At 41.4% G+C, this 14,388-nt stretch overlaps 1 protein-coding gene across 1 annotated transcript; it reads right to left on the bottom strand.

Moving 5' to 3' along the window:
- Window positions 1-287: 287 nt before the first annotated feature.
- On the bottom strand, window positions 288-14,388 carry elob (elongin B). The gene is made up of 4 exons (XM_039765010.1): window positions 14,288-14,388; window positions 8,361-8,495; window positions 8,137-8,245; window positions 288-2,370 (listed from the first exon to the last, which is right to left on the bottom strand). Exons 1-4 carry the CDS (start codon window positions 14,288-14,290, stop codon window positions 2,258-2,260), a joined length of 360 nt encoding a protein of 119 aa, XP_039620944.1. The 5' UTR covers window positions 14,291-14,388; the 3' UTR covers window positions 288-2,257.

Genomic DNA, 14,388 nt, shown 5'->3' with positions numbered 1-14,388 from the left:
TTAGATATTTGTGTTAACAGAGAGGTGAGCAGGTGAACCTAATAAGGTGGCCGGTCACCTTAAAGGGACAAGCGTCTGTGCGTCTGCCATCTCTGTCAGTCCAACAGTACCTAATAAAGTGGCCGGTGAGCGCACGCCTCCTTTATCTACAGACGCCCTTTAAATGAGGAGCACATCTTCATATTTTACAAAGAAGAAAAAAAAAAGAAAAAAAAAAAGGTGGGGTACACTTACTTTTTCACACGACTGGTGGGTTTAATTAGGTTTTCAAAAAAGGGAAGGCGAAGCACTGAGAAGTTCCTTTACTTGTTTTAAATTTATTCTCATGATAAGAAAAAAAATACCAAAATAAAAGGGCAACCGATTCAAATCTCAAGCAATGCATTTCAGAAAGCAAAACACCAAAAAGCGCGGTGTGAAGGAGATTATTATTATTATTTTTTTTTTAAACCCCCTATTCACCTGTAATTTCACACAAAACGTCCTATACTGGCGGGGGTGGGGCGCACAGGTGGGCCAAAACTTTTAATTATCCCAAATATCGAGAAAAAAGAGGGGGCAACAGTCAGTGCTGTGCTGCCCACCCACCCAAATTAAATAAACACAAGTTTGTTTGAACAACTCAGGGATCATCTTGTAAAAAACAAAAAAAAAAATGAGTGGAGACGCAAGACGGTCATAAACCCAAAAAAAAGAAAGGTCAGAGGTCAAGCTAACTTGACCAAAACAGCAGCAGGACATGCAGCATCTGGAGGTCTCCTTACCCAACAGCCCACCCTCTTTACCCCACAGCTGCGGGGTTCAAAGTTACACAACTCCTCCCCCCCCGACCCCCTCCAGGGTTGACCTAGTGGTTGGGGGTACAAGTAGATGGCAAGTAGGCTCAACATGAAGTAACTGCAGATCCTGGGCCCACCATAAAACACAGCTAAACTCTTCTAATGGCACCCTTGCAGCCCTCCCAGATAAAGTCTACAAAAAAAAAAAGGAAAAGAAATCTCAACCCCCCCTCAAAATACCACCACCACATTGTGTCTTCCATTAAATGGGACTCCCTCATAAGGATAAACGGAGACGACCGGGATGGAATAAGGGAGGTGACATTTTAGTACCCTGAACTGGCACATACAACCCTCAACCCCCCACCCCCAAAAGTCATGATGCCCAGCTAACTGCCTGTGCATCCTAGGAGGTCACAAGATTGGCAAAGCCAAAGGACAGACGGTCACGACGTCACCAGCAGCGACTCCTCCACACAGACAGGAACCCTGGCCTTCGTCAGACGGCGCCAGCTAACATGGAGGTTCCCTCAAACTCTCGCTGCCACCTCTTAAAGGTATGCAGGTGGGGAATGCTGTTTTTATATGAAACACACTCTCACACACACACACAATTTACAACAACCGCTTTGCAGACGTGCTGCTCTTGAAGCGCGTCATTACGTTTTTCTTCAGACGTGACGACCACTGTTAAACTTTTTATAAACCTCACTATTATGGGAGACTGGCAGAGCGCCCCCTGCTGGTCAAGTGCAGTCGTGCTTACTAATATTCCAAATCAGGGCTGCAGCCGGATGGTGCTGTCAGTTAAGAAAAGACCAACACAAATCAGAGAGAAATCGTCCCCGAAAAAAGTTTGTGTTGGTGGAGGAGAGGCAAACGCCTGCCAGTGCCGCACAATTGACCTCCAGGGGGATGAAAAATGACAAGGCTGCCTTGATTTACAACTAACAAGCTCCTTTATAAAAAGCAGACCCTTGTAGACGTGGCAAATCTGATATCAGTAATACAAAAAATAAAAAAAAAAAGAAAAAGAAACCCCACCAACACTCGGTGAGAGAAACGCACTCGGTCAGGACACTTCAAGGCCAGGGTGACAGGTTATTCCACTCAATAATTTAATTTAGCAAAATATCCTCGCCCACTTATCTTCTTAAGGGGGATATATATATATATATATATATACACACATATATATATACTGCTGTGTGGGCTTGGCTGGGCACAATCAAAAACCAAACGAATCAACAGTGCATGCTATGTTTTCTTTTCAAAAAGACACGAGGAGTAATCTGCCCTGAAACCAGCCATGTCCTTTTGCCCAGAAATCCTGGTCTGTGGCTCATATGGATACCAGTATTTGGGGGACGGGTGGGGGGGTGAGGGGGGGATTGTGTCTAGTAGGTGTGGGTGGAAGAAGAGGGCGAGATGTTATGGAGAGCTGCAAGGTTGTAAGGTAATCCCCCATTTTCTTCTTTTCACTGCACAGCCTGCTCATTGGCGCTGCTCCCAGAATCCTGTGGCTTCATGACGTCGGGTAGCTCAGGTGGGCTGGAGAAGGGGTCAATTCGCAGCTGTTCAAAAGCATCATCTGCAACAGAAACAGAGTCGGGTGAGCGAGTGGGGCTCGGTTATTTAAAAGCATTCTCTCAGCTTCCAACTTATAAAAAGTATTCTGACCAATAAGCACACAGCACAGCGACATATGAAGCCATCCATTAGATTTGGCCTCGTACCTCCGTTACAATTCCAAACCAAAAACAGCGCAATTTTGTAACAACCGGCAACTACACGACCAAGAGTGTTGACTTGGCTAACCTGTGGATTCTCCAGATAACAAGCTGTACTCCTTACAAAGAGGCCCAAGTGACAAAATAACTGGCAATGCAAACTCAACTGCAGAAATAGTGAAAGTGAACACATATATTATTATTTTATTTTTGCAGCTGGAAATCCACAAAGGGAGAAAATGAATTGCGTATCATAAAGTAGTTTTTATTCTTGAGCTATCAGCCGCTGCCAGGGGCCTTCATCAGAGGATAATGCTTAGACTTACAAGAATCAAAGGCAATATACACAATGGGGGAGGTGGGGGCTAAGTCAGTGTGATTGGGGGTATTGGTTGTTTTATTGATTATGAACATGTTCTTAAGTTCTTCTTAAAACCAACACACTCACTTTTATCTTGGCGCTGCTCAGACAATTCAAACACAACAATACTACGACTATTGTTACTAAAAGAAGGGCATGAAGTCCTCATTTTTTTCTCCTTAAGTTCAGACTATTCTGTGGATAAATGAAAACTACTTTTACAGCGGATGTTTTTCATTAATATTCTAATTCAGATTATTGACAAGGCACGTTTCCAGATATTTATATTCGGTCACTACTTCTACCTCCCATACCAGAAGCGAAACATGAACAAACAGCTTTTCGCCTCCAAAAATCCAACAACTTTGGCAATTCTTTGGACCCTGTGACGATGATGGATGTAACTGCACCATGTCAATAAACTGTCCATTTGATTTCAGTGAGGCCTTTAAGACTCCCCAGATGGGTGCTTGGACCATAGTGTCATTACCATACTTAACAGAACAATGACCTTTGTTATCTCAAGTCACAGGGACACAACGTACAAACCCAAGGAAGCCTTGTGTTTGCTTGAAGGTTCTCTGAAAAGGTGTGTTGTACTTTATTTGTGAATGATTTACAAGAACTGTGAATCCATAAAAACAACACACATGGGATTAACAATCACACTTTCAGTTTGGAGAATCTATATAGGGCTGGACAAAACAGGATACTGGGGACAAATCCAGAAATTCTACTCAGATTTGGGAAGCAGGCTGATCAAAAAAGGAGTAGGCATTACCGTCAGTGCCCACTCATCACGATAGGGAGTTCTAAATTATTAGTTAAACATCTGGAAAACTAGGATAATTCTCATAAATCAAAAAACATACTTCATTTAAGAAAGTTTGGTATCTGAAACAATTAATGGGATTCTGACTTTTTGTTGAAGTACGGCTTACACAAGGTTCACCTAAAATTCTGACCTTGAACTACAAGGGCTGCTCTCAAATTTGTCAGCAAGTTTAAGAATATGTGAGCAGTTCAACTCTCCACAGGGAGAAGAAAACACTGAAATCATGAGCCAAACCCTTGGATGGGGACAAAACAACAGAAGAACTGGTAAATGTAGTGAGAACAATGAACATTACTTTAACAAGATGGGATTAGCAGTGGAAAACATCCCTCATGCTTCTGTCCTCTAAAATACTAACCAATGCAATTATTAATGACAGATTAGAATAATAAAACACACAAAAAAAAAAACCTGATTTGCGTCACAAATAACCCTTAATAAAGCTTGGAGTTTAGCAATAAAATATTGCACCCTAATAATTTTCACGATTCCTTGCAATTCATTCCACAAATCTTGCTGAAACCAAATTGAATTTCTCCTGTGCTGCAGTTGGGGCACAAATACAACCTTCATTCTCTGAGGAACGACATCTACTCACTTAAAATCACCAGGCACTTTACAGAGCTAATAACTGTGCCATGTTTCACTCTCACCAACTTCATTTGCTTTCAATTAGCGTGACCAACAGACATCAATCCAGAATCCAGAAGTGGCCCACTGTATTTAACAAAACCTATTTGTTGAAAATATTTTGATATTTACCTTTTCACAATACTTTCCTCATATTTAAACCCCTAAGGTATACAGTTGATTCTGGTTAATTGGACCACCGGTTAAATCAGACCAGCCGCTTATTCGGACTGAATCCTAAAGAACCGAAACAGATCATATTACATAAGCCTAATATTGTTCGCTTATTTGGACTAAAATTCCATTTAATTGGACCAAAGAACGTGACAGAGAATCAGAAAGAGAGGCCACAAGTCGCCCGCAGAAAGCACATATAAAGCGGGTCAGCGACATTGGGAGGATCCCTGGGCTCCCCATTAGATGTTTGTGGCGATTTTGTTCAAGTGCAGTGCGTCAACAGAATGTGTCAGATCACACTAGACAAGTTCTTCAAACGTTGACTGGAATTTGGTAATGTAACCTTTTTTATGGTGCTTCGCATGCCGAGTGTCGTGTAGATCGTTTCGAAGAATTTGTAGATTTCTTTTTCAAAAAACAAAGTTGTAAGCAACCGTACATGTACATGTGCGTAGTTCTTGTTTGTACGTTCGCCATACGCGTGTGCAGCACAATAAAAGTCATAATGACATTTTAATATGTTACTTATAGCACGTCCCGTCTTGGTTGCACAGGTTTGTGTAATCGGACCAGCCGGTTATTAGGACCAAAATGATCGCGTCCCGATGTGGTCTGATTAACAGGAATCGACTGTATATACATTCACACATTTAGCCATGAATGTAGATATTATATAAAACAAATATGCAATTATGAGAAGAAATAAGTTTTCTTCTTTGTTTGGGGCAAAAAAATCACTTTACCATTTGTAGACAGTCAACAGCTAATATGCTTTTTACATAGAGGTTTCTAACAGGTGCTCATGCAGGATATAAGATGCCAATCCATTGAGTGAGTTTATTACCACAATCATACAGCCTCTCTTCTTTAATAGTAATCTCTATTATATAAAAAAATCCTGCGATGAGACAAGAATTTTTCGGAAGAGATTTTTTTTTCCCAAGTCCCGCCCTCCTCTCAACCATATTCAGTCACACACACGGTCCTCTCACCTCTCATTCGTGTGAATGCTTTTGTCAGACAGTTCCTGCGCTCTCAGCTCTTATAAATTTTAACGTTTTCCTCACTTTAAGTTCCCAATAAAAAGACTTATTATGTTAAAAAAAAAAAAAAAATCATCATGAAGGGTTCTCAACAGCAAAAATGAGTACACGGGCAATCCTAGCACCGAGAAACAATGAAGTCAAATGAATTAAAGCCAAAAATGACGAGCAGACGACCAAATTGGATATCAATAGACTCTGCTGAAAGAGTTGATGGTGCAGACGATGAAAACATCCACTTACAATATCAAGAAGAATATCTACAACCGTTTACACTGTCCGGTCTACTGTTGAAAGGAGGATGTGTCCAAAAAAGGCAATGCAGTACATCTTCAGGGGATAACATTAAGACAACAAAGGAGATCTTGATATGTCTTTCGTATTAAAATGTTAACAGTTTCCTGCAAGAATAGCTTTTGCTAAGACAATTAAATCTCAGAGCTAAACATTCCAAAAAGTCATTCTATTTAACATAGAGAAAGTAACGAAATTCAATCACAGGTAGTTATACGCCACATTGATGCAAATTAACAATTCCCATGAAAATAATCTATTTAAATTGTACGTCTGCATCCCCAAACACAAGCGGCAGAACCGCAAAGAGGCTGGCACGTAGCACAGGCCTGGGGGTTGGCAAGTGAAGCAAGCAGAGGGCAAAGCCCCCCAGTAAAACTAAAACTGCACCAACCACTTGGCCTTTAGTAATGCACATATACATGAACTGCCTGTGTATTAGAAAGCGGTCTCCTGACGTACTAAAGAACACAAAGGACACTGCAGAAGAGACAAAAATGCAGCACTTTAGACACAAACCTGAAGCTGCCTGTCTAGTACCGACAATGCAAGATGTATGGCACTCGACTGCACATTGTTGAGACAAAGCATTATTGTATTCAACTTCTGAAGCTAACCCAAACAATATTCACTGTCTATTTTTAAAATGTATTACTTAAAATCTGAGAAGCACAGATGAACAGCTGCTATAGCTGAGGCCTTACAGATCCAAGGTGCTACAATGTACCAAGAACAACATGTATTATCTAGTTGAATACAATGGCACAGTGATAAGAGTTAACACCACTGCCACCTCACAAATCCAGCATCCTAGGTTTGACTTCTACATCTACTCTGTCTATGAACAATGTGCATGATCTCCCCACGCCTTTGAGGATTTTTTCTTCGGGTAGAGTTTTTACCCCAACATCTACAAAGATGAGCCAATTTGGTTAGCTACCAATTCAAAAACTAACCCCATACGAGTGCAAACAAGGAATGCGTATGCAACTGTGTTCAGCCCGGGTTGGATCCTGCCTTAAAAACAGGGCTCCAGTTAGTCTATCCCAGAGTCCTAAGGGGACACGCATGCTTGAGAATGTCACTTGAACTCTACAGGTGGTGTACATTTTTTGAAGCAACCTCTCCACATGCCTGTCCCTTCTCTCCACAGGTAACACTCCTCTTTAAATCGGCACAGATACTGTGATTGTTCCCCTAATGATTTGAAAGATTACACTCCTTTACTGAAAGGCATACAGGGTGAAAAAATCAAAATGATTGTGCCACCGAATTAAAGTAGGGCAGCACAGAGCAATATTTAGCCCAGCTGCTGCTCAGTCTGCGTGATGCTTGTGTGCAGTTTGTTCATCCGTCCCCCGACAGCACATGGTTTCTCTGGGTAATGTGGTTTCCTTTCATACTCTCAAAAACAAGTAGGTTAGGTAAACTGCAGATTAGTGTTGGAGCGGCATTAAACTGTTGACCAGCTTTCAAACCTCGGTACCAAAACATTTTCAAAGTAAATAATTGATTCATTACCCCATAAAATCTGTCTCACAGCTGCTTCACTCCCCCCAGCCCACAAAGACAGGCACCTCTCTGCCCCGCCACACTCCACAAATAATTAACAGGAGTGAGTGTTTGTCACTCCTTGCGGTCTCAGGCCCACTTAATAAGTACGTATGTTTGAAGACCCACAGGTGCGGTGGGGGTTGGTTGGCAGTTGTTACTCTTTGACCTAGACATAATACAGTATGTATATTAATTTTAACACCTTAAGAGTTCTGATTGTACAAATAAATAACTGAGTGAGAGGAGTTTCATAAAATCTACCATTTACTTCCAGCACCAAATTTAAAGAAATGCTGGTACTGTCCCATTTTAAAAAGCGGGTGTGCTTTTTGGCATTTTTTCAGTTCCAGTATACCATGCAACCCTAATGTGGACACTGAACTCGTGTAGTCTGACCAAGCGTGGGTATGTTAGTGTGCAATGTGAAGTACCTACATATGAAACCAGAGCTGGTGTAAACGCCCAAAACCATGTGGAATCCAACTCTGAGATCAGATACAAGTGACGTTTATCGGCGGCACCTACAATTCCATACATGCAAGTAGCAATGGAAAATAAAAAAAAATAATACATTTATGTGTTCAGGATTATACTGTTATACAAATGAGGATGTCACAAAAATGATAACCATAAAGAATTTTAAGTTAACTACTAACAGCTGAGATCATTGTATTAAGATGTAAAAACAACCCAAAATAAGTCACTACGATACTCCTGCACTGACCATACTTACCATTGATTCGGAAGGCTAGCCCCACAGTCGCAGGAGCCTGGGGTCTAGCTGTCTGACTGGTGAATCCACAATCCCCCAGCGTCTTGCTGTCATCCAGCAATTGGTCATCCTAATGTTAAAAAAAAAAAAAAATTATGACGCCATATGAGACAACAGAGTGACGCCATATGAGACAGTTCAGTTCCTTTAACCAAACTTAGCAGTCAGAAGTGAGGACGTATTACCTTGTACAGCCTTTGCTCTTCAGGGGGCCTCTTCAATATTCCCTCCACAATCCTTTTCAGCTCATACACTGTGGTTGACTCCTTCGCGTCGGTGAAAATGGTCGTCTTGTGACGCCGGATCATAAGGAAAACATCCTAAGGGAAAGGAGACAAGCAGATAGGCAATGATGGAGCACAGAAGGCAACTTAAAGCCTCTGTATCCAGATGGCCACAGGAAGACAAGATCTTTTAGTTACTTTGAAAGGTTTAGATAAAGGAGGAGAAAAACCACATTGACTAATTGCTGAGATACGCGTAGGTGCTGCAGAGGTTATCACCGTTTCCATAGAGCCCCAAAAGACTGTATATGGATACCAGCCTCACATGTTGTACAGTATGCGGAGTTTGCACTTCCACTCCACGTGTTCTCTTTACATTTGCATTCAGTTTTCTCCAGGTCCTTAAGTTTTCTCTCACATCCAAAATAATATGCAGCACAGGTTTACAGGGGACTCTAAATTGATATTATAAGTATAAAATTATAAAAATGAATTTCATTGGTTAAAGGAAAGGATTTACAAAATGGACATGTAATTCCTAAATCAAGGGTCCACACAGCTGCTCCTAAAGGGTTGAGGTGGGGACTGCTGTTTGCTCGTCAGACTTTTCATCGTTATATAATCTACTACATGGGAAACAGCTTGTTGACTTAAGTACTTTTCAGTTAGCCCTAAATAAAGACTCAGGAGGCCCAGCAGCTACGACACACAAATTACATAATGGGATACTGGAGTAGGCACAGTCAGTTACTAAAATGAGCAGACACTACAAATGTCACTAAACACCCAAGGCTCTGTCTGGGTATGAGGATGTCAAACATACATATGACATTTCTAGAATTAAAAAATTAACTTCTCTTTAAATCGGGATGCATGTGATTATGTTAAAACCTTAACCCTAAGGCTATGTCCACACTACTACTTTATCATTGAGAAACTGTTTTTAAGCGACAATGTCCACACTAGAGTTTCCACATCATTTACAACAAAGTATTTGCGTCGACGCTGAAATGGCCAAAAAGGCATATAACCAAGCCCGGTGTAAGGAAAGGTCATGCACACATCGGTGGAAAACTCCATGAAAGGACCGTGTAAGTGAAAAATAAAGAAAAATCAGACTGTCCGCACACTCGAAAGTACCGGCGTGAGCACAGAGCAGAAAAAGGAGGCGGCTGTAATTTGGCCCCTCAGTCACATTAATGTGCTGATCACAGTTGTAAAACTAACTCAACAGACAAAATAAATTTTAAAAATGTGATGTGCCTACATCTGTGCTTTGCTGCATTATGCTTGCGAGCCTGGCTCCACTCTACACCCGTTCACTTCATTTAATGCCTTGTTACTAATTCGGCTGTGGAGAACACAACTCTATGTATTGAAGGGCAACAGGATTTACCAAAAAGCTGTTGTGACTGTTAAATTATTTTCCTTTTGCGCGTATGCTACGTTAAAACTGTACAGACCACCATTTAGATGCATACAGGTGAGCAACACAAGTGATGTGAACAGCCGCTCTTCAAAGCCCACGGTGTTGTACGTTTTTCTTTCATGAAGGGTGACAATCGAGTAATGAGGTGCTGCAATGAGCAGAGCCATCTAATAAGTGTGAACAAACCAAAGTGTGATGGGGTCGGTGTTTTCAAAAACCTTTGGCTTTGCCACCAACCACACTGAAATGCTGTACCTTCATTTTCAAAAATCCATGGATCTGGAGAGCGTCTACAGAAATATCCTTTGTCAGGGGATTAAAAACCCTGGGGTAATGTGGACAAAAGACAAAAAAGTTGACAAATGTCTGCATTTTAAATGAAAGCGTATTAGTGTGGACATTCCCAAGGCAGACAAGCACATGAATACTGCAAATGACAGAAAAATGGGGAATGAGCAAGTGTAATTAACAGTTTTCCTTGATTTGGAAGATGGCCATATTTCTAGAAGGGGTGTTTCCAGTTAATGACAAGGCAGAAATCAGACTTGATGTGATGAGGGGGTTTCCTTAATATTGTTAAATCACCCGTAGGGTTGCTTTGTGAGGATTATTTAAAATGGTCAGAAAAAAAAAAAAAACTGGACAGCAAGAGCAAAATATATTAAACATGAACAAGAAATGACAAATAAGAGGCCAAATGAAACGAAATGGAGTCGGAGCCCCAGCTGACGTAGAAACACATCTCAGTTCCACAATCTTCAGGAACTAATGGTCAAGAAATCTCCCAAATGCCTTACTTCCTCTCACACATGAGCAAAGCCCAGTTGCCTTCATTTCTGCTACAACATACTGGAGAGGATGATGAAGTCAGTCGAGAGCATCAGCAGTACACAGACCCCCTTATCTTCAAGGCAATCAGAACACATGCTGCCTCCTTCCTGGATTATTAAAAGCCGCTGCCATCCTGCACAGTGACAGCGATTCTCCCTCCTCTGTTAAGGACCACTGGCACTCCCGCCACAAGATTCGAGGACAATTGATTCCTCAGGCCATACAGCTGCTTGACCACATTAACATTTCTTTCATAAATACCGCCGGATTACTTTAAAGGTGTAAAGGATTCAGAAAGTACTTTAGATCCCTTCACTTTCTGCATGCTTTTAATTGGACAAATTTGTCATTTTTTTCCAGTCAATCTACACTCAATATCCCATAAAGACAAAGTGAAAAAAAAGGTTTTCACCCAGAAAGGTTTGTGAAGTTATTAAAAAAAATAAATAAATCAAAAACTGAAATCTCTCATTCATTTATGTAAAGTGCTTTAATTCAGTACTTTGTAGAAGCTCTTTAAGAAACAATTCCAGCTTTGAGTCTTTGTGTGCAAGTCTCTATAAGATTTGAATTTGCTGGCAGATCCTCTCAAGCTCTATTAGACTCATCTTCAGGCCTCTCCATAGATGACACCCGGGCCACTCAAGGACAGACAGAGACTCGTCCCAATGTCACTCCCAATATTGTCTTAATCGCATGCTTCAGGTCATTGTGGTGGTGAAAGGCTAACCGTCACAGTAAGGCATGCACTCTGGAGCAGGTTTTCTCCAAGGACCTCTCTGTATTCGGCTGCATTCATCTTTCCCTCAATTATGAAAAGTCTCCCCTGTCTCTGCCAGTGAGAAGCCCGAACCCCTTCAGCATGATGCTGCCCCCTCCATGCTTCACCACTGGGATGATATTAGGCAGGTGATGAGCAGTGCCCAGTCTTCACCAAACATTGTGCTCAAAATTCTGCCTAAAAAGGAGAATAACTGCAAAGGAGGAAGCACCAGACCACAAGCTGGAGTGCTGCAGCCAAGGATCCAAATACTTACATAAACGACAGATTTCAAGTTTTGAGTTTTAATAAATGTGCAAATCTTTCTAAAAAGATTTTCACTTTGTCATTATGGGCTAGTCAAACATTACAAAACATTACAGAGAGAGCTATGGTGTGGTGTATCCAGAACATCTCCTTAACACTTTGTGCTACTTTTCTATTGTTTTGACCTTTTAATTTTATTCACTTCCCCATTATTTTTTCTAAATCTGTTTTGCCACCACAGGGATATGGTGAGCCAGGGCACCAGAAACCAACCATGTCCATCACAGGACACACACACAGAACCGATGCGGAGTTTTAGTTTCCCCCAAGCTATGAAGAATGATTCCCCATAAGCTTACTGATGTTCAGGTGAGACTAGAGGAATCGTCGGACACCAGCTCAGGACTTTTTAATCTTTCTACTACTTCTGTTTTTTTTTTTTGCTGCCTATTTACAGCTTGCTCCAACTTTCAAGTGTCGTTTAACTGCACTTTCTTTATATTGCTCATTTGTCTCCTAGCATGCGATAGATACTTAGGCTACATTTACACAGCCACACTCTGCTCTGACCCGACTCAAAGTTTTCCACAAATCTGACCGGTGTGAACAAACCTGGTGTATCTGACTTACTGAAAACAGTTACAGGCTGCATTCACACGAGGTCCTGAACTCCAGTTCAGTTGGGATTCCCACATATAATCCGATTTTAGACAGTCGGACTGAATCTTACCTGAAGAATCTGGCGTGACTGCGCCACTTGTGTAACGTGTGACACGTTAAAATAATCACGGAAGACGAGCTGAATGATCTGTGATGCCGCGACTTGCCACATTTAGAAACAAAGTTCTCTTTCTAAAAGATAAGAACTTGAACAGAATTAAAACAAAAAAAACATATCTGTGAGGATCAGTGTTTACACCTCTCCCGTGTTACTATGTATATTGTAAATGCTTCAGGCCATGTTTAGTTCATGTAACGTGACCCTCGCACACATCAGATTGGACTTCCTCACCAAAGCTAATAAAGGCATCAAGACCCATGGGTGTAAATACAAGCTGGATTCTTAGCCAAACTAATGCATTTTTTTGGGGTATGGATTATTGTAACAAGCCCTTGAGTATAAAGAGATGGTAAATAAGAACAATGATAAAAGAACAGCCTCCAGGGATTTATTTTAAGATGAAGATCCCGGCACCTGAATTATTTACTTGTGACATGATTGGTCTTTTTCTTATTGAAAAGTGCAGTGTGGCTTCATGATGTTACGTACCTGTGCCATAGAACTATACGAGTCAACATAAACTTAATCTACTATAGGATGTGGTGGATGATTCCTGTAATTCAACCTTTTCTGATGAGCTGGCAGTGTGGTGTGGTGGTTAAGGTGTACGATTTGAACCCCTGAGGGGTTGTTGGCTCATGTCCTGCTACTGACACCACAGTGTGACCCTGAGCAAGTCATGTCACCTGCCTGTGCACAAACTGGTTAAAAAAAAATCAAAATCATGTAACCCTGAAGAAAAGTTTCAGCCAAATAAGTAAACGTAACATAAAACAATCATGTCAAGGTTCTATGTGAACAAACAAGTTTACAATTAAAACATTTACAGCATAAACAATATAAATAATTCAAACCTTTAAAACATTTCATTCATCCGCCAGCCTGAACTCTGAAAGCTGGTTGCTATTTATAGTTATCTTAGTCTCGTATGAGCAGCAAATATTAAACGCCCAATATAAAATTATTACATTTTGCACAGAAAAAACTAAACCATTATGAATATACTCCAAGATGATTAACAGATGTTATGTTTTAAAATGGCAGCAACTTGGTAACCCTCAACTTCAATAAAAATGCTCCTTTAATAAAATAAAACGCGTCATTTGTTCACGGCCCGAATTAAATCCAAGCTACTCATTCTAACTGAACGTTTAGGATTAAAAAAAAACCGTTTAAAGAACGCTGAAACTTAAGGGCAGATATAAATTAAAAAATAAGCGCCCTATAACTCGGAACAGCTTGAAGTAGGACTAGAACGGAGAAATTTCCGATTACGAGAAAAAGCAAAATCCTCCCAAGTAAAACTGAGGTTTGTAAAAGGACAAAAAAAAAAAAAACGTGGACCCGGAATTCGACGCCGGAGCGGTCTCCATGGCAGCCGCGTGAACGGCTCCTAATAAGGCGACGGCTTTAACCGAGCCTGGGGGACTCGCGGCCAAGTCTGGCCAAATGCCGGCTTGCGCTACCTTTCTGGCTGAGCGTTTGGTAAGGCTCGTGGGCACCACAAAAACGGCGTCCACAGAGTGCGCCTCTTTATCGCCCGAGCTACACAAAGTCGAAATGCCAGCGAGTATTCCCTTTCTAAAAAAATGCCCCCGCCTCGCTCACATTTCTACCACAACAACACACATCCATTTGTCTTTAGGTAACACAAACCGCACCAAATAATCAATATCGCCAGCTGCCGGCACTATCTTCGAAGAACGCAGAGACAAAAGGGCAGCGTACCAAAACTTAAACCCCCTTGCCCGATGATTACGCGTTTTTCACTGAGCAAACTGCTCCGTTTTGTTAAGGATTAGGAAACCGCAGATCCTCACCATCTCTCCACCGACAGCAGCCTCCTCAGTCCTCCAGCTTCCCAGCTAGCACAGCGTTTCAGGCCTACTGACGCGCGTCTCAGCGAGCTCAACAACTCGTA

Source organism: Polypterus senegalus, chromosome 10, assembly GCF_016835505.1.
Source record: "Polypterus senegalus isolate Bchr_013 chromosome 10, ASM1683550v1, whole genome shotgun sequence".
NCBI lineage: Eukaryota > Metazoa > Chordata > Cladistia > Polypteriformes > Polypteridae > Polypterus > Polypterus senegalus.
The sequence above is the reverse complement of the archived record's forward strand: the minus strand, read 5'-3'. Positions and strand labels throughout refer to the sequence as shown.